Source organism: Artibeus jamaicensis, unplaced genomic scaffold, assembly GCF_021234435.1.
Source record: "Artibeus jamaicensis isolate MK-2021 breed Jamaican fruit bat unplaced genomic scaffold, CSHL_Jam_final contig_760, whole genome shotgun sequence".
NCBI classification, from domain to species: Eukaryota; Metazoa; Chordata; class Mammalia; order Chiroptera; family Phyllostomidae; genus Artibeus; species Artibeus jamaicensis.
This window is the reverse complement of record NW_026521955.1, coordinates 2,743,382-2,762,508: the sequence shown is the minus strand read 5'-3', so window position 1 is coordinate 2,762,508 and position 19,127 is coordinate 2,743,382. Positions and strand designations below refer to the sequence as shown.

The following is a 19,127-nucleotide window of genomic DNA, read 5'->3' as shown; positions in this document are numbered from 1 at the left end:
GGATAAAAGCTATTACATCAGTTCCGTGAATTGGATTCTATCTCCATTAACTTTGACTCTGATTTCAAAATTATTATTATTATTATTGAATTATACTCAAAATTATTATGATATATCAATTCCTGAAAATCTCATTTTCAATCACTTAATAATATAAAGCAAATCAGTTTTTAGAAATAAAGGAAAAACAGGGGGAATGGCTAGTAGGTTGCCTGCTCTGATGAAAATAAACCCAGTGGGCAGATAAAAGCAGCCCAGAAAGGTTACATTAGGAGAAACAACAGTAATTTTGAGGAAGGAATGCGGCCAGTGCACTGGCAGACTGGTGACAGGGGTCTTTCCAAAGCACCACACACCTGACATCTAGGGTATTTTATCCCGGAGCAAAATACTTTTTACCCCATCTTTTAGAAATGTCTGATTTATTTTCTAACGAATATAAGAATGTTATATTTATTTTTCATTGCTAGAGAATATTACTAATTCTTTTTCAGCATATACATAATTTTGAACTCAAAATCTTACATAATAAACCTTTAGTAATGTTTTTGTGGGATGCCATTAAATCATGTCGATTCTTCAAACATACTGACTTTGGCATCTGTTCCTTCTTTCATTTCCACTGCCTCAATTCCTCAGACTCTCATCTGAAGTATTGAGCTGAAGTGAACCTCAGCTCTCACCTAAGCTACTATTCGGTCCATTCACAAAATAAAGACCTCTTTTTTCAAAAAACAAAACCAAAACATGTTACAGCCCCCAGCTGACGAGAAGGCCATATTTTTTAAAAATGGGATATAAGCCCCTCCCCTGCCATAAGACAACAGCCTCTTACAAGACCTTGAGTTAACAACCTTCTTGTTCTTCTCCATCTAATCTGATGCCTTCCTGCAATGAATCCCCCTTTAAATAAAAAAGCAGATAACCAGAAGAGACTATTAACTAGGAAAGGATTTTTAAAGAGTTTCAAAAAAGTTTTCTGTTTCTTCAAATGGGATAATTTTAGAAGTGAGTTATTTTGAACTTTCAAAGAACAAAAATTACCGTATCCTAAAGGACATATTTCTGAGATGAAAGGCCTAATTCATTTTGAGAAAGCAGACAAATTCTAAAATAAATATCTGACTGAAACTAGTGAACATTCTTACTATGAATAGAGATGAAAAATCTCAAAGAAAGTAAAGACAAAGAGAACCATTTACTAATGTTCTATCTGACTATATTATAGTCAAAAGACATCTATCCTTCAAAATTAGCTTATTGAGAGTCGACTTCCGCCAAGATGGAGGCGTAGGTGGAAGCACTGAGCCTTCTCACACAACCAAATTTAAAAACAACAAAGTTTTAGCAACGAAAATGCAGCCAAACCACAGACAATTGAACTACACAGAAGTCTGACAACAACAAACCCTTCAGCCAAACCGGTAAGAGGGGCAGAGCCAGCAGCAGAGTGGGATGGGGGAGGAAAGATCCACTGGACTGGGCGTGGGACCCAGGTGCGCCAGCAGCCGTGGGCGGATCCCAGGTGTGGAGAAGTGGGTGAACTCAATGAGGGCGCAAGGTGGGGGACCCACTGAGGGCGGACCATGGTCACACATTTCCACACAGATAAACCGGTGAAGGAGCTAGTGGTGGTGAGACGAACCATGCAGGCCCCAGCAGCGGGAAGCAGCAGAGGGAACCGCCATTGTCCCCCTCTGACCCCGCCCCCACATACAGCATCACAAACCAGCGACCTGGAGGGCCCCACCCTGGTGAACAACTAAGGCTCTGCTCCTCATACCTAAAAGGCACGAACAGATCAAAACATGGCTGAAAAAGAACTCAGAGCCCCAGAGCCGATAAATCTAAGTGATGAAGAAATAGCCAAACTTTTAGATGCATAGTTCAAAACACTGGTGATCAGGATGCTCACAGAACTGGCTGATTTTAGTCACAAATTAGAGGAACATATGGAAGCTAAACTAATTGAAATGAAGGGAAATGCACAGGAAACCAGTAGTAATGGAAAGGAAACTGGGACTCAAATCAAAGGAGTGGACCAGAAGGAAGAAAAAAATGACCAAACATAAAAGGATGAAGAAACAAGAATTGAAAAAAATGAGGAGAGGCTTAGGAACCTCCAGGACATCTTTAAACGCCCCAACATCCGAATTATAGGGGTACCAGAAGGGGAAGAGAAACAGCCACGAGTGGAACGCTTATTTGAACAAATAGTAAAAGAGAACTTCCCCAATATGCCAAAGGAAATAGAGTTCCAGGAAATCCAGGAAGCTCAGAGAGTCCCAAAGAAGTTGGACCCAAGAAGGAACACACCAAGGCACATCATCATTATATTAGCCAAGATTAAAATGAAGGAGAGAATTCTCAAAGTGGCAAGAGATAAGGGGACAGTCACCTACAAAGGAGTGCCCATCAGACTGTCAGCGGATTTCTCAAAAGAGAACTTACAGGAAAGAAGGGGCTGGAAAGAAGTATTCCAAGTCATGAAAGCCAAAGACCTACAACCAAGATTGCTCTATCCAGCAAAGCTTTCATTTAGAATGCAAGGACAGATAAAGTGCTTCTCAGATAAGACCAAATTCAAGGAGTTCATCATCACCAAGCCCTTATTATATGAAATGTTAAAGGGACTTATCGAAGAAAAAGAAGATAAAAAAGATGAACAGTGAAAGGACAGCAAACTCAAAGTTATTAACAACCACACCTAAAACAAAAGCAAATTGAGAGGACAGCTAGATCAGGGGCAGAACCATAGGAATGAAGATCACATGGAGGGTTAGCAACAGGGGAGTGGGAGAAGGAGAAGGGGGGAGAAAGTACAGAAAATAAGTAGCATAGATGGTAGGTAGAAAATAGATAGGGGGGAGGGCAAAAATAGTATGGGAAACATAGAATCTAAAGAACTTGAGACATGTGGTCGTAAACTAAAGGGGGGGAATGGGTGAGGGGGTGTGCAGGGTGGAGGGGAATGAAGGGGGGAATAGAAAAACTGTAATGGCATAATTAATAAAATATATTTAAAAAAACATGAGAGTCTTAAAAGCAGATCACGGGGGTGAAATTTAAACAAGAGTAAAAAGGTATTGAAGAACACATGGCTCAAAAATTACAACTATGATATATATATATATATTTGTTTGGTTAAAGCCAAAGGCATTTTTATTAAATTCAAAAGGTGAAGATTCTCATTATCTATAACATTATTGTTAAGTTAAATTCCATGCAATGATAAAAAAAGACTTGGGAGATTGGAGAACAAAAATGGTAACACAGGAAACTCTAAAACTCCATCCTTCCACAAAAGCAATGGAGAGCCAGAAAAAAATGGTCAGAAATGTTTTGGGAACTCTGGGATCAAACTGAAAACACAACCAAGGGAAAGCTTAATTAATGGGGTGGGGGAGGCATAAAAGGCAGCAGGGGGTGAACCACAAAATTTTAGTAAAAGAGCTCTGTGGTCCTCTAACTAACCCCCTTTCCCTGTCCCATTTCCCAGCTCAGTGCTGGCCTGAAGGACAACTTGCATTCCTGGTGCAGGTTACTACCATTACAAGAGGGAGCAACACAAATCTTGTTCCCAGGGAACTGTAGCAGTGTGCTGGACCCTTCTGGTGGTTCACTGGAGGACTGGCTTCAAAGTTTCCCTTTGTTTTGTTTGCCTTGAAGCCCTCCCAGGGCTGATGTGGCTTTCTGGATGGTACAGTATTTATCCAAAACAGTGAAGAGCAAATGTCACTGCTGCCCTCTGGTACAAGGGATGACTGTTGAGGCAAGCAGTCAACAGACCAAGCAGGCCAGGAAGCAAGAATCTGGAGGAGATACCTAAGGGAGTGAGGGCTGTGGAAGGTGTCCACATATCCCAAGGACTCCAGAAGACCCCATGCAAGCCGAAGGCTGGAAGCATGCACAGGAAAATAATGAAGAAAACAAAAATTCAAGCCCAGTCAGTTAATGCTGCATGCCCACTAGGGTGGCTAAAATTTGACAGTCATGATAATACCTAGTGCTGGTGTAGAACTCACATGCACTGCTGATAGTACAACCACTTTGGAAAGTTTGTTTGCCCGATTAGCTGAATACTTGCACACCCTAGGAACCAGATATTCTACTCCTGGTTGTACACCCAACAAAAATGCATATATATGCCTGTGGTGGATACATTTCAAGACCCCCAGGAAATGCCTGAAACCATGTGTTTTTTCCTATACACACATATAATAAAATTTAATATATTAGGCACAGTAAGATATTAACAACAATAACTAATAATAATATAAAATAATTATAGCAATATACCATAATAAAAGTTATGTGAATGGTCTTTCTCAAAATATCTTATTGTACTTTATTCACCTTTTCATTTAAAGGAATAGTTTCTGGCTTCTCTTTGGCATATCTAAATTGCTAGCATCACTGCTCTTACACTTTGGGGACATTTTTAGGTAACCCGAGGGCTACTGGAGCATGTGCGACAGTTGGTTTGATGACCCAGGTGGCGACTATGTGACTGATAGGCAGGTCGTGTGTGCAGCATGGACGGACACACTGGAGAAAGGGAACATTCACATCCCAGGCAGGTCAGAACAGCATATTGAAATGTAAAACTTATGAATTGTTTATTTCTGGGCTTGTCCATTTAATGTTTTCAGACAGGTAACTGAAACCAAGGAAAATGAAACCATCGACGAGGAGGATCTAATATATGTGTGTACCAAGAGACATGTGCAAAAATGTTGAAGGAAACAATATTCATAATCATCAAAAACTAGGAACACTCAAATGTTCGTTAACAGTAAACTGGATAGGTAACTTTAATACCCATGAAGCTGAATGCTATAAAAAATTAAAAGGAGTGAACTAGCGCCACACGTAATAGTACACAGTATTCAGCAAAAGTATTCATATGCGAAGGAATACAATGGTATGATTCTATTTCTATAAAGTGAGAAAAAACAGATAAAACTAAACTAAAAATATTTAGGGACACATATTATGTGATGACACCAAAAAGAACTATAAGGAAGTGATTAAAATACAAGTCAGGACGCGGTAACCTTCTGGGGAAGGGAAGGCACAAGGTGGTTTCCAGGGTGTCGCCAATGTTTCTTGACCTGGTGTTAGTTACGTAGGTATTTTTATATTGTGATAAGTCATTAAGCTTCACATTTGTGTTTTGTACACTTTTGTGGATGCACGCTTCACTTTACTATAAAATTTTTAATATTAAACAAAAATTGTAAGTGAAGGGCCCTGGCTGGTGTAGCTCAGTGGATTGAGTGCGGGCCTGCAAACCAGAGTATCACAGTTCGATTCCCAGTCAGGGCACATGCCTGGATTGCAGGCCAGTTCCCAGCAGGGGATGCATGAGAGGCAACCATACATTGATATTTCTCTCCCACTCTTTCTCCTTCCCTTCCCCTCTCTCGAAAAATAAATAAATAAAATATTTTAAAAAATAGTGAGTGAAAAAATGAGCAAGAATGACTATATATATATATACACATTTTTAAGGCTCCTTGTGACAAAACTTAAAAGCAACAAAATGAGAACTATGTTATGCATGATAAGATTGGAAGAACAAAGTTTCATAGCAAAATTATAGTAAGATATTACAGAAATCTAGATAATCAGTACTCTGTACTCAGTGAATATCAAGGATATAAAGATATTCAAAGAATAAAAACATAGGCCAATATGTTAAAAATTAATAATGTAACTAGTATTTAGAAAATGCTAATGAAACTCTGATTTGTCATTTGTACCTATTAAATTAACCACCACTGTTAGGGTACAGGTAAAGATTTTCATTCACAGGTAGAACTGAAAAGAGACACACTGTTCTAAAGGGCTGTCTGATATATTTAAAGAATTTTCTTTCCTGAAAATGCAGGTATTTTAAAAAATATTGTAACTACAAAAATCACACATAAAATAATTCTCACCTTGCTTGAGAATTCTGGGGATCTCTATCTATCAAGGCTGTAAAGTCCTGGATGGCTGCGCTCCAGCTTTCATTTTCATAGTAAAACAGTCCACGCTTCAGTAATGCATCTGTTCTTGTGGGATCGTAAAGAATGCACTTCATGGGGAGGGGTGGGGCGGAAGGGGGACACAAAAACACATCACATAATGACAAAAAAAGAACAAGAAAAATATATAACCCTGTAGCAAATTAAATAAAATATGATCACGCTTCACTTATTTTTAACTCAGATTATTTTTAACTCAGATTATATAAAAGCAAACTACTTTAGATGTAAATTTTGACATTTGCATTTAAAACCCACTTTTTTAGGAGGTCCACTTATCAAATTCTGGTAAGAGGAGGTTTTCTAAGAGAGAAGGAGAAAACAACATATGCAAGCAACCAAGGCTTTAGCCCACTGAAATTGTTACTAATAGCATTTCACAAGACAGTTGTTCAACTAGAGTAGCACTATATTGGATCTATCAATTTCATCCCAATCATATCCCCAGCACTTTATCCCAATTAAAGATAATACATATTAGACCACATCAAGGCTGATTCAATCAAATAAAATATAGATTAATGTAGTTCCTAAAATGGTAAAAACAAATGAACTGGTATTGGCATGATTCATTTATTTCACATTGACATACAAGCAACAGAGTGAAAAGACTAGATCATTATATATTCAGTTAGAAAGCTCCTCACTTATTGACAGTGGGGAAAAAATAAAACGCAAAGACTACCAAAGCATTTTTAAGACAGGAAAAAAATCTCTACAAAGTTACTTTGACCTCAAGTTACTTCATTAGTCAATTTTTAGACTCTTGGTGCTAGAGGGAGGAAATGAACAGAACAGATAATTTAATGGTTTCAATATCTTCAAAAGAAAATATTAAAAGTATTTTTTCAAGACCAGGAGTTACTGAAACTTATAATATTCTCTTGAAGCAAAAATAGTGTCAATATATGGCTAACCATCAAGGATTAAGAAATGGGGCAGCTGGGAAAATGAAAAGGTAAATTATTTAAATAACCTATAAATTCTCAATTGTATGAGAACTAAGAATTTAGAGTTAAAAGTCAGAAGATCAAGGTTAAAAATTCTGCTGCAATCTGAGCAATACTTTGCCTGACTGTAGCACCTCAATGTACAATTCAGCTAAAAGTTCACTTCCTCAAGGGATTTCCTTGATATCCCCCTACCAAATATAAATTACTGACCCATCATTTTTTACTTTTTTATAAGAGCCATCCCAATTTGTAATTATATATTTATGTATGTATGCATTTCTTTAATGTCTGTCCTTTGAACTCTAGGCTCCATATGAGGAAACATGCCTGTTCTATTCACTAAGATTTATTCACTATATAATAGAATGCCTCAATCAATAAATATTTATGTGTGAATGAATGAATGAGTGAACAAGCCAGTGAGCACAGCTTCTTTAGAAGTAGATGGGTTTGGTGCAGAAGAGAATCAACCTTTTGTGTCAAGAGTTAAGTAGAAAATGGATTTTCTCTATGGTGTGAAGGAAAGAAACAATTTTCAAAGGTCCCCTTGACCACTGTTTTGAGGTTGAAGAGGAGAGCTGGGGGAGCCAAGGCCCGCTCAGAGCTGCCTCAAGTGCTCCAAAACACACCTTTTTGATGTAAATTCATTCATTCACTAATAATGGTTTTAAAAATGTGACATAGTGTTAATATCACTTCCAGTAATGAATGCGCTAGGTCTTAGTCTACAATAAATTAGTTTTGATTATACAACATATATGAAAGAACTGCGACAATTTGCTATACCATTTGAATGAGACTATCATAACCTAAAATATATAAATAATGGCTGCATCATATGTGACGCAACTTACTTTTGAAAAGTCATCCATGGCCAGCACTCTGTTCGTTATTTCGTACATCTCGCCCCTCCTGAAATATATGTCAGCATCCGTGGGCTTGCACTTAATTGCCTGGGTATAGTTTAGAATTGCAAGAGTGATGTCTTTTTTTCTCCTGTAAATTTCTGCCTTGGACAAATATGCCTCTAAAGACAATATAAAAGGTACAAGTTAGTGTTACAAGGTACTTTTAGTAACTGTGAAAAATCTTAAAGATTAATCTGTCTCCCTCCAAAACTGTAGTCTTAGAATAATGTTTCTCTATCATACTTTCTTAACCATTCAATGCAAGTTTTTTTTTTATTTTCAACAATGCAAAATTTGTTCTCAAAGTCTGGATAAATATTCATTTATGGTTAAAAGCATTCTCAATTTCAATTGGAAGTAACAAAAATTAACTATTACTTTGAGATGTAATGTCTGAAATGTTTCATAACCTTTTAGTGCTTGTAGTAAAAAGTTAGATTTTGATGGTACAAAATTTTATGCAGTTTTAGCAAAGATAAGCAGAAATCAAAAAAATCATTTAATAAGCTCATGGTATATTCTAGAGGTATGTTGTGGATGCTGGGAATACAAAGATTAATAAGACATTTTCTTATTCCCCAAAAGTTTCACATGCAGTCAGTCATTCAAGTTGTTAGAATATGTCACATAAGGTTAAACGTGTAGATTTCATTGAACCACGTCACAGGAACACTACAACTCAAACCCAGAGATTTGTGGCCAAGAAGACTTGTGAATCACTTCTAAAGCGAAAATGTTTAAGTTCATATTCTCATGGGACAAATAGTAAGCAATTAATTTATTGTAATGTATGCCAAGGACATTAACATTTCAAACCATGGTGAGTATTTTGAAAACAATAGAGGATCATATGAGTCTTAAATTTATAGTATCAGTAGTAACTTTAACTTAGGAGTATCATAGGCTGTTTGGAGACCTAGGTCTATTTATTTACATATCTTCCTAATACCACTTAATGACCAAAGATTAGGTAAAGATATAATTAATAACTATACAGTAAACCTACCTGCATTATTTTTATTATATTTACTTATATAATTCAAGTCATCCAAAGCTTCATTTATTTTGTCTTGGAAAAGATAAATGAGATGTCGGTGCCAAAAGGCATTGAGAAGCAATGGTTCCAAGAGTATAGCCTAGAAAATATATGTATATAAATTCAATTAGAGTTGATTTATTAAAGGAAAATATCCTAACAAGTTTCTTGTTTTTCTTTTTTTTAACTTAATCTTTATTTCATTTTTTCCATTGCCATTGATTTCCCCTGAGCAATCCCCTCCCCTAAGCAATCACCACACTGTAGTCCACGTGCATGAGTCCTTTTTCCTTTTTGCTCAGTCCCTCCACCCCCTAACCGACTCTCCACCAGCTGTCACCTGCTTTCTATCTATGAGTCTGTCTCTGTTTTGTTAGTTCAGTTTGTTCATTAGACTCCACCTATGAGTGAACACTCAATCCCAATGGCTTTGTTGTGTATGATAAAAAATAGTACCTCCCAATTTGGCATACAAAATGTAGTGCTTTTAATATATATTATTTGAAAATGTCAATAAATATAATTTTACAATCCCAAATGTACACTACAAATTCATTGTTCAAAATTTTAGTAAAAATTATTATATGATCATATGCATCAAAAATTATTATATGATCGCCCTGGCTGAAGTAGCTCAGTGGATTGAGCGCGGGCCTGCGAACCAGAGTATCGCAGTGCAATTCCCAGTCAGGGCACATGCCTGGGTTGCAGGCCAGTTCCCAGGAGGGGACGCATGAGAGGCGACCACACATTGATGTTTCTCTCCCACTCTTTATCCTTCCCTTCCCCTCTCTCGAAAAATAAATAAATAAAATATTTTTAAAAATTATTATATGATCATATGATCATAAACTGTTAACATTGTTATCCTGATTAAATAAAACTTACTTTCTGTAGATCATTCATGGCACTCTGTAATTTTCCCAGTTTCCTATACAGAGCTCCACGCCTACAATATGGAAATGCAGAATATACTTTCTTATTATTTATTTCTTCAGTCAAGATCTCCACTTCAGATTCGAAGTGTTTGATGACCTCTGGAGGAAGATCACACTCCAAAGAATCACTTAGTTCTAGTTTTGGTGCTTCTTTCACTTCATTAGACAAGTCTTTCTGAACACACGTATTAACAACTTTCTCTTTTGTGGCTGTCTTCCGAGGTTTATGCTTAGAGAATATATCAAGAACCCATGTCCGAGTGTCAGTGTTTTCTGGAATCCCTCCCATGCTTTGTACAAATTTGTCAAAATTGAAAAGTGAAGGTACGCTGGGACATCGTATTGGACGTTCATACAATGGAACTCTGAGCAAACATTTCTTCTCTCCAGGAAGGATTCCGTGAGACATTGGCCTAGTTTTTAACAGAGTGATTTTTAATTTATATAAACATAATTATTTTTATAATCAGTAAGTCAATTCAGCTACAAACAAAATTACTCTCTCTCTGTTATGCATCAGAGTCACCCAGGGACTTGTCAAACACAGATTTCTGGTGGATTAGCTGGATTTAGTGGTCACAGTTACCAAAATAAACTACAGAGGTAAAATAGTAATCACATGATTTTAACTCACAAGGATCTGTGGCAGTAACTAAATGACCACAAGTCCTTAGAAATGGGATAGAAGGGGAGCCTGCTAAGGTGTTGTTTGACTCACATCAGTGGAAAAATTCTAGGTCTTCTAGATCTTCCCAACCTCTTAACCAGCTCTCAGACCTAAGCCAGTTCACAATCCAAAACCTCTCACTTGACAAGAAGGCAAGAACAGGTCCCACTGAGGAACTATCTTGCTATGTGGTCTCAGTGTATTATTTAATGAATTACCCTCCAAAACCTTTCAAAGCTCTGGGAAAGGGTAAATACCCAAATCTTTTGGGGTTTATTAAATACCAGCTATAAAGTTATGCTAATCCACAGATACCCACTGTGGATGACAATGAAGCCCATCAATCAAATTAGGGAATTCTGACGGTTAAGTGGTAGAAATAATTTTGGCTTAAAACTACCTAATGATGGATCTGGTGAGATATGGACCCATTCGTGGATAATTCCCCTCATCTCAGAACGTGTAGTAGTAAAGAATCAACTTACTAACTACATAAGCTATATACTGAGGGAGATAATGGTAGTAAAGATCAAGTGGAAATCTCTGGAAAGGCCCCATTTCATCCTATACCACCATTCATGATAGTGTGCTAAAAGCAGTAGCTGATGATCAGGAAAATCACAAATAAGTGACACTAAGAAAAATATGTCACCTTGTGTCTCTAGAAAATGAATTCTGCCTCTCTTGAGGGTGTAGCAGAGGAAGATGGGCCAAGAAAACCAGGGCCCAAACCACAGAATTGCTTCCAGGAGCAGGCCAAGTTTGAAACTGTTAATAGTAGGAATCAAAAATGAGTGTGATTAAATAATCTTAAAGGTCAGATATAAAATGGTAAGAAGGATATTGCTGTGTTAACCAAGTTAAGATTAGTGAAAGATCTCAAACTATAAAATAAAATTTTAAATATGCTCCATAAACTTATTTTAAAAAAACAATTATTTCATAGTAACACTGTGATAAATTAGTGTAAGATTTAGATTTTTAAAAGTAGGAAAGCTATACTAATGTATTATATTAGATCAGACTTCCAGTCAAAATGGAAGCATAGGTAAAAATGGCTCACCTACTCATACAACCACAGCAAAAATTATAACTAGACTACAAAACAAGCATCACCCAGAATCATCAGAAAACAAGTATCACCCAGAATCGTCAAAAAACTGAGCTGTATGGAAGTCCCAAAACCAAGGGATTAATCCAGATGGATACGAGCAGTGGAAACATGAAGATACATGGAGAAGTGCAGATGCAGAGACATGCAGAGGAACATAGAGAGGTGTGGAGAAATGGAAACATGAAATGGGTGGTCCCACACCCATGTTTAATGGATAAAAATCAGGAGGGCTACCTTGGGAGTGAAGGATCCCAGTCCCCTACCATATCACCCAGCCCAGGGTTCTAGTGCCAGGAAGATAAGTCTCTATAACTTCTGGCTATAAAGACTAGTAAGGGTTGGGTCAGCAGAAGAAACTGCAGGATTCTCAGGAGTCTCCTCTTAAAGGGCCCACAACAGATACACAGACTTTCTCCCTCTGGGCTTCAGCACCAGGGAAACAGCTGGAAAGGTGCCAGTGACACATGGGGAAAACTGAAGTGTCTAGCATCAGGGCAAGTGCCAGGGGAAAACATCCTCCCAGACAATGCCAGGAAGTGGCACTGTCACCTCTCTGAGCCCTCCCAACCACAGAGGCACAGCGCAGTGAAGCAGGTTGCCCTGCCCTGCTGATTACCTAAAGCTCTTCCTCATCTAACATACTGGAACACTTTTCTACAATAGGCCATGCTACTAAGGCAGAGAGTCAAAGCAGCTCTCCCTAATACACAGAAACAAACAGAGAGAGGCTGCCAAAATGAGGATAAATAGAAATATGGCCCAAATGAAAGAACGGAATAAAACTCCAGAAAAAGAACTAAAGGAAATGGAGATAAGCAATCTATCAGATGGCAGAGTTCAAAGCACTGGTTATAAAGATGCTCAAGGAACTCACTGGGTACTTCAACAGTATAAAAATGATCCAATCAGAAATGAAGGAGACAATTGAAATAAAGAACAATTTTCAGGGAATCAACAGTGGAGTAGATGAAGCTGAGAATCAAAATAAATGACTTGGAACTTAAGCAAGAAAAAAGCATTCAATGAGAACAGCAAGAAGAAGAAAGATGAGGAGAGGCTAAGGAGCCTCCAGTACAACTTCAAACACACCAACACTTGACTCATAGGGGTGCCGGGAGGAGAAGAAAAGAACAAGAAATTGAAAACCCATTTGAAAAAATACCGAAAAAAATTCCTTAATTTGGTGAAGGAAATAAAACATACAACCCCAGGAAACAGCGAGTCCCAAACAAGGTGGACCCAAAGAGGAATACACTAAGGCACATCATAATTAAATTACTCAACATTAAAGATATGAAGAGAAAAAGTGAGAGTTACCTACAAAGGAGTTCCCATAAGACTGTCAGCTGATTTCTCAAAAGAAACTTTGAAGGCTAGAAGGGACTGGCAAGAAGTATTCAAAGTGATGAAAAGCAAGGGCTTACAACCTAGCTTACTCTACCCAACAAAGCTGTCATTTAGAATTGAAGGGCAGATAAAATGCTTCCCAGACAAGGTAAAACTAAAGGAGTTCATCATCCCCACACCATTAGTATATGAAATGTTAAAGGGACCTATTCAAGAAAATGAAAAGATCATAACTATGAATATTAAAATATCAATAAATTCACAAGTATCAACAATTTAATCTGAACAAAAAACTAAGCAAAACAGAAACAAAATCATAGATATGGAGATCATTTGAAGGGTTACCAGTTAGGAGTGGGAAAGGGGAGGCTGGGGGAAAATGTACAGGAGTTAAAAAGTACAAATTGGTAGGTACAAAATAGATGGGGTATTAAGAGCAGTATAGAAAATGGAGTAGCCAAAGAATTTACATGCATGACCCATGGACATGTACTAAGGGTGGGAGGTATTGCTGGAGAGAATATGAGGTACCTGGTGGAGGGGAACAAAGGGGGGAAATTGGAACAACTATAATAGCATAATAAACAATATATATTTTTAAAAATAATAAATAGTAAAAACGGTTTTTCAGAGTAGGGACTTGATTGAGAGCCCAGGCTGCCTTCTGCTTACCAGCATGGTTTAAAACAAACAAACTTCAAAAAATATATATCAATACTCCCACAGTTTGTTTTATTGCCTCAACTTCATCCTATGGTTCTTCTCACACCTCTTGGCAGTCTATACAAATTTCAACTTCACTATTAAAAAGCACAGAAATCTCTTTAAATGGATAATTTTATAATCAAAATGATAAAGGGACAGAAAGCAGTGAAACATCCCCCAAAGCAGTGTTGAATCTGCTTGTGTCCTCTATAGAGATAGAAGTCACCTCAGTCATGGCCAAAACGGTGCTGTGGGTATTCTTCCTGGGATGGTGACGACTCACAATACTTTGAAATGAGCAAATGTATTGGAATCTTCTGATTCTGATCTAAAACATTTGTCAACTTAGAAAAGCCTACCTAAAGTTTTCTAAAGATGACCTAACAAAAAAGCTTCCAGGAATATTTGTTGCAGGGGGAACTTAAGTGTAGGTCGTGTGCAGAGAATTCAGTACTCGAATGGCATTCTCCCCTAGGATGGGTCTCTCCTGTACTCTGTCACTTACACTTTCCTTACAGTTATTTCCCATTCTCCCAGTCTTCTAAGGGACAATGAGTTGCCACAGTAATGTATAATTAACTCTTTTTCAGAACCAGCAAGTCTTTATAACAATAAAGTGAACAAAACATGTATGACTCTCTTATCATCAGAAAAGTCTTTTCTAAAAAACATAAATTTAATGAATTCTTGACTGTCATTTGAATCTATCGAGAGAGAACAAAGCTCAGGGCTTTGGGAAACTATTTTGACAGCTTTTGAGCCATAAGAAGTTCTGTCCTGAACACTAAACTATTAACATGCCTGGATTTTCAGTAGCTTTTATTTCAGGCCCCTCCACATTTTTAAGCCTGCTAGATACTAGTACCTCCAAGTAAGAAGAAAAAATGATCTCTTTGTATTGATCTCTGAGTTATGGCTCATAACATACAAAAACCAGTGTCTATCTGGTTTTGTTACTCATTTCAACAGTTTAAAAAAAGAAGTAAACTATTTTGACTTTTGAATGGGTGATATTTGTTTGGAACAGAGGTTGGGTCCTAAATCATCTCAAAAACTAACTTATCAAGTATCAACAATTGGTCTCCGTATCTATGATTTTGTTTCTGTTTTACTTAGTTTTTATTTCTTTCCATTAAAAGATTTTATGTAGCCATCAAATTGATTTAGTTTTACTTCTTGTCTGGGAAGCATGTTCTTATATTAGCCACACCTTCAACGAGTGAATTATAAAATTAAGACCAACACCACAATGCATTTTATAAACTATAACAATTATTGGTTAAACAAGACCTTTTTAGAATATTTGGAGGCTTGGATAACTCATGCAACACAAATGGAAGGTTAGTGAAATTCTGTCCTTTCTTCCATTTCAGCTTCTTTTTCTTGGGATAAACAATGTAACTGATGCCAGCTTTTCTGGATGCTTCGATGAGAGAAACAGACAGATTTCTTAGGCGATTGTCCTGAATGATGTCTAAGATGGCATCTATATTTTCTTTCACGGGACTGGCTTCCCCAGTTGCAGTTTGCTCCATCATCTGATGACGTTCCAACTCCTTTGCTTTCTGAAACATCACCTCTCTTATACTGCTTTGCACGTCATCCTTAATCTCTAACAGAGCTGTGGTCGCCTCCTTCCTCAATTCATCTAAAGAGTTTACTCTCTTATTAATGAGAAGACAAAGAGGTAGAAAAGAATAAAATCAATTTAATTGCTATGCATTTAAAATTAATTCAATTACAATTACTGTAGTTTGGCCATTATTGAAAACATTTTGTATCATGTATTCTTAATGTTTTTTCAAAAGCCAGTTAATAAAGTTAAAATGGGGATATAATGGGCAGCATCATAGTATAAAATACTGTCTTGTACATTTGGAAGTTACTAAGAGTGTAGATCTTAAAAATTCTCATCACAAGAAAATAATGTGTAACTATGTGGTGATGGATGTTAACAACTTACTGTGGTGACCATTTCACAATGCATACAAATATCAAAGTACTATGTTATACACCTGAAATTAATATAATGTTATGTGTCAATTATATGTCAATAAAATAAATGTAAAAAATAGTGTCAGCGTACAGGGATACAAAACAGAGAAATCAGTGAGTCAATAAGAAAGGAGAATGTCAGAAATGAAAAAAGAAACAGGCTAAAGTTAGGCAGATTGAAAGCAAATTAGAAGAAATTAGCATGGAGAATCAAGGAAGTTGACTATCAGGGATTTGGGGTGAAATAAAACACCTGGGAGCTAGGTGTCGCTGCCACTGAAGGTGAGAACCAGCTGCTCAACGATGGCGTCGGACTCTTGGTAAAGAGCAAAGTATTTTTCTTGGTACAAGGAGGTGGAGATTTAAGCACTAGCTCTGCCATTCATCACTCTCTGACCTTTGCTTGTCACATGTAACACAAGAATTATATCTGTCTCACTTTCCTTTTCATCGGGAGATTACAAAGCCCAAAATCAAACTGAAATAGTGTTCATAAAAATGCTTTAAAACTGTGAACTCAGTGCAACTGTGGGTCAATATTGTGAGTGACTTGACTTATAACAGGTAAACTATAACTATAAGACATTTCAAAGTGCTGTTGAAAATCTTAACTTGGAACCACCAACCATAATCATACATTGGCTACCAAACACACACTCATATCACAACTTTCAGTCAACTCTGGAAGAATCAACTGACTATCTATTTCAGGAAAGTAAACAGAAAAAGCACAAGTTTGGAATATTAATAGTAAGATAAATATTTCTTTTGAATAATAAAAACTGAACATTTTTCATACCTTTAATTTTGGAGATTGCATGCTGTAAAATTGTTGGATATTACTAACTGATGAAGATTTTCTTGGGAGAAAAAACTGAAATAATAAAATGATAATTATACATTGACTGTAGATACTATGTGGTAAACTAAAATATGACAGCTGACTATTGGTAACTTAAGGTAAATTTATGAAGGGCGGAAAGACTACTTAAAGTACAGGTTCTTACTGATTTTGAAGTCATCCAATTCATAGAGAAGAGCAGAACTTAAAATCCTCAATGAATTTCAAAATTATCTTTTTTAAGTTGGCTAGTTAGTCCCCGCTCTGTGCCAGGTGCCACCCTGGGAAGCTTTCCGGGTAATGTATGGGGCACAGGTTGTGTGAATGTGCACAGATATGCTGAGCCATTCACCCTCTTAGCCCTGGGGGTGTGATCGTGGAACCTGGAGCAGTCATTGTCCCCTGAAGAGTCACCCCTACTCACGTGTAACCTTGACCTTCTACTCCACAGGCCTACACAAGTGTTATCACTTACTATGAGAGTTATTACATTAAAAGAATTTGGAGGTACTTCAGTATGTCCCATGTCCTTGACCAGTATAACGGTGGAAAGGAACATAAAGAAATAACTATAATCCCAAGTGACTGTGGCAATGACTATAAAAATGGCATACATTGGGTGTGAAGGGACCCAGGAGAGGGAGAGGTTAATTCTAAACAAGGAAAGAACCTGAACAGACTGACTTGAAGAGGTAGCATCAGGTTGGTCCATGAAAGGCAGTGACATTTCTATAGACTGAGAGGGGACCGAGAACATCCCAGGCCAATGGAATAGCCTAAACCAGGGCCTAGAAGTGTCAAAGTGCTGGGATTACAATTCCTAAAGACTCTGGTGCAGACAGAGGCTATTTGGAGGCAGAAGAATAATGGGAAGTAGGATAGGAAATATAGTTGAGGCCAGGTTATGAGACTTAGTGAAGCATTCTAGCTTTATGTAGCAGGTGAGTTATTCAGGTTGTTGAGACATATGTGACATAATCCTACCTGTGGGTCAGGAAGGAGGAAGGACTGGAAGAAGCAGCTACCAAAAATGAGAACTACCTGACAGGTTGGTGTAGGTAATGCTACTCAGGTAGTCCAGAAAGTGCAAATGGCATTTCAGACGAGAAAGTGTCATTGGTTGGTTCAGTTGTTTTGTATGTGATGCTTGCTGTTCTAGCCGCTATGAATAAAATGACGAACAAGAATGGTATGATGCCAGGCTGGTGAGGACTATGAGGATCAATCACACAAAAGGACAAATATTTAGGAAGTACTAAAGGAAAAATAGCAGGAAAGTCAGCTATATTAAATTTAAACATTATCCTCTCCAAAAGAAGTATTACCTGACTGTGTAGGAAGAGGCATGAACTTGGTTAGCTGACTAGACTAGGGACTTGGTTTGTCCCAGGAACTAAGACTCTGTACTAGGTAGTGCTCAGCATCCCAAGGCAGCATCGAGGGGAGCAGAGCTCTAAAGACAGTAATGAGAGAAGAATAACTGTTTCTCGTTTGTCCCTAGAACACTCAGGACACTTATTAGATCAACATATAAATTTTCTGCTTTTCTTCTTCTATCACTATCTCTTTTCTTCCCGATTGTGTTTATTATTTAATTTGGGTTTTTTTTTTGGATACATTGTAATGATAAAGATGATCATGAGTCTAATTGCCATTTAAAGAACTCAGGTTTACTTTGTTTCATGACCAGGAACAATTCCACCATTATAAAAAGATTTATAAACATATTCCTTTGATCTTTTAAGACCTAGACAAGAAGTGATAAATGAGTACAAAACCAGAAATTGTAGAAGTTGCAGGAAAACTCACAGCAGATTTCTGCTATTAATCAGTAAATAACTTCTTTGGAGTGTCATAAAAACAACACATTTCAGAAAGAGTAGCTGTGTCATCAGCAACGATACCAGTGCATGTATTGAGGAAACACCAATAAACAATTTCCAAAATTTCTAGATACAATACCTGAGCTGTAGACAGAAAAAGTAACCAACTTACAATTCAGAAGAACAATTATACATACCCTATGACTTCCGCTGAACTGATTTAAAGCAATGATACTTTCCTTGCTTTCACGTGAAATTTTCTCAATTAAAATTCTGCTTGTTTGAATACTCTGTGGTTAAAAGAAAGTTTTCAATGAATAGTGAAATACTTTTAAAAGCCTATGACCACTATTACTTTACAGTACAACATTATTAACAAAAGAGAAATGTATGGAAAGGGCAGACTGTAGGGAACATTCACCAGAGATGCATCAAAGTGCCACTACAACCTTAGTATTTGACCAAAACCCTCAGTTCGGCTTCAGCATTGGCAGTTAGTCAGTAGATAGACACATCTACATTATCTCTGGCATCCTTAATCTTAGCAGCAGTCAATGGTCCTATGATCTCATAGGTTAGCATTGAATCTATGCAACGTGGCAACATCAGGATTATGAATAAAACATACCATTTGGATGATTGTCACTGCCACTATTCACTGTAAAGTACAAATAAGCATTTTAAACGTTAAAAGAAATAAAAATCTCCTTATAATTCAAACACTACCAGTGAATGGTTGTATGTGTATGTTTTTTGTTGCATGGGTAA

General features: G+C 37.2%; 1 protein-coding gene across 5 annotated transcripts in view; it reads right to left on the bottom strand.

Annotated features, from left to right (window-relative positions):
• Positions 1-19,127, bottom strand: part of TTC6 (tetratricopeptide repeat domain 6) — a 265,950-nt gene that overhangs the window by 51,155 nt on the left and 195,668 nt on the right. For all 5 annotated transcript variants that reach the window (XM_053672512.1, XM_053672515.1, XM_053672513.1 and 2 more), the window contains 7 exons: positions 18,557-18,649; positions 16,495-16,569; positions 14,991-15,364; positions 9,818-10,280; positions 8,900-9,029; positions 7,840-8,012; positions 5,946-6,082 (listed from right to left, as the gene is read on the bottom strand). In XM_053672512.1, coding sequence (XP_053528487.1) covers positions 5,946-6,082; positions 7,840-8,012; positions 8,900-9,029; positions 9,818-10,280; positions 14,991-15,364; positions 16,495-16,569; positions 18,557-18,649 — 1,445 coding nt within the window. The remainder of the gene's footprint in view (positions 1-5,945; positions 6,083-7,839; positions 8,013-8,899; positions 9,030-9,817; positions 10,281-14,990; positions 15,365-16,494; positions 16,570-18,556; positions 18,650-19,127) is intronic.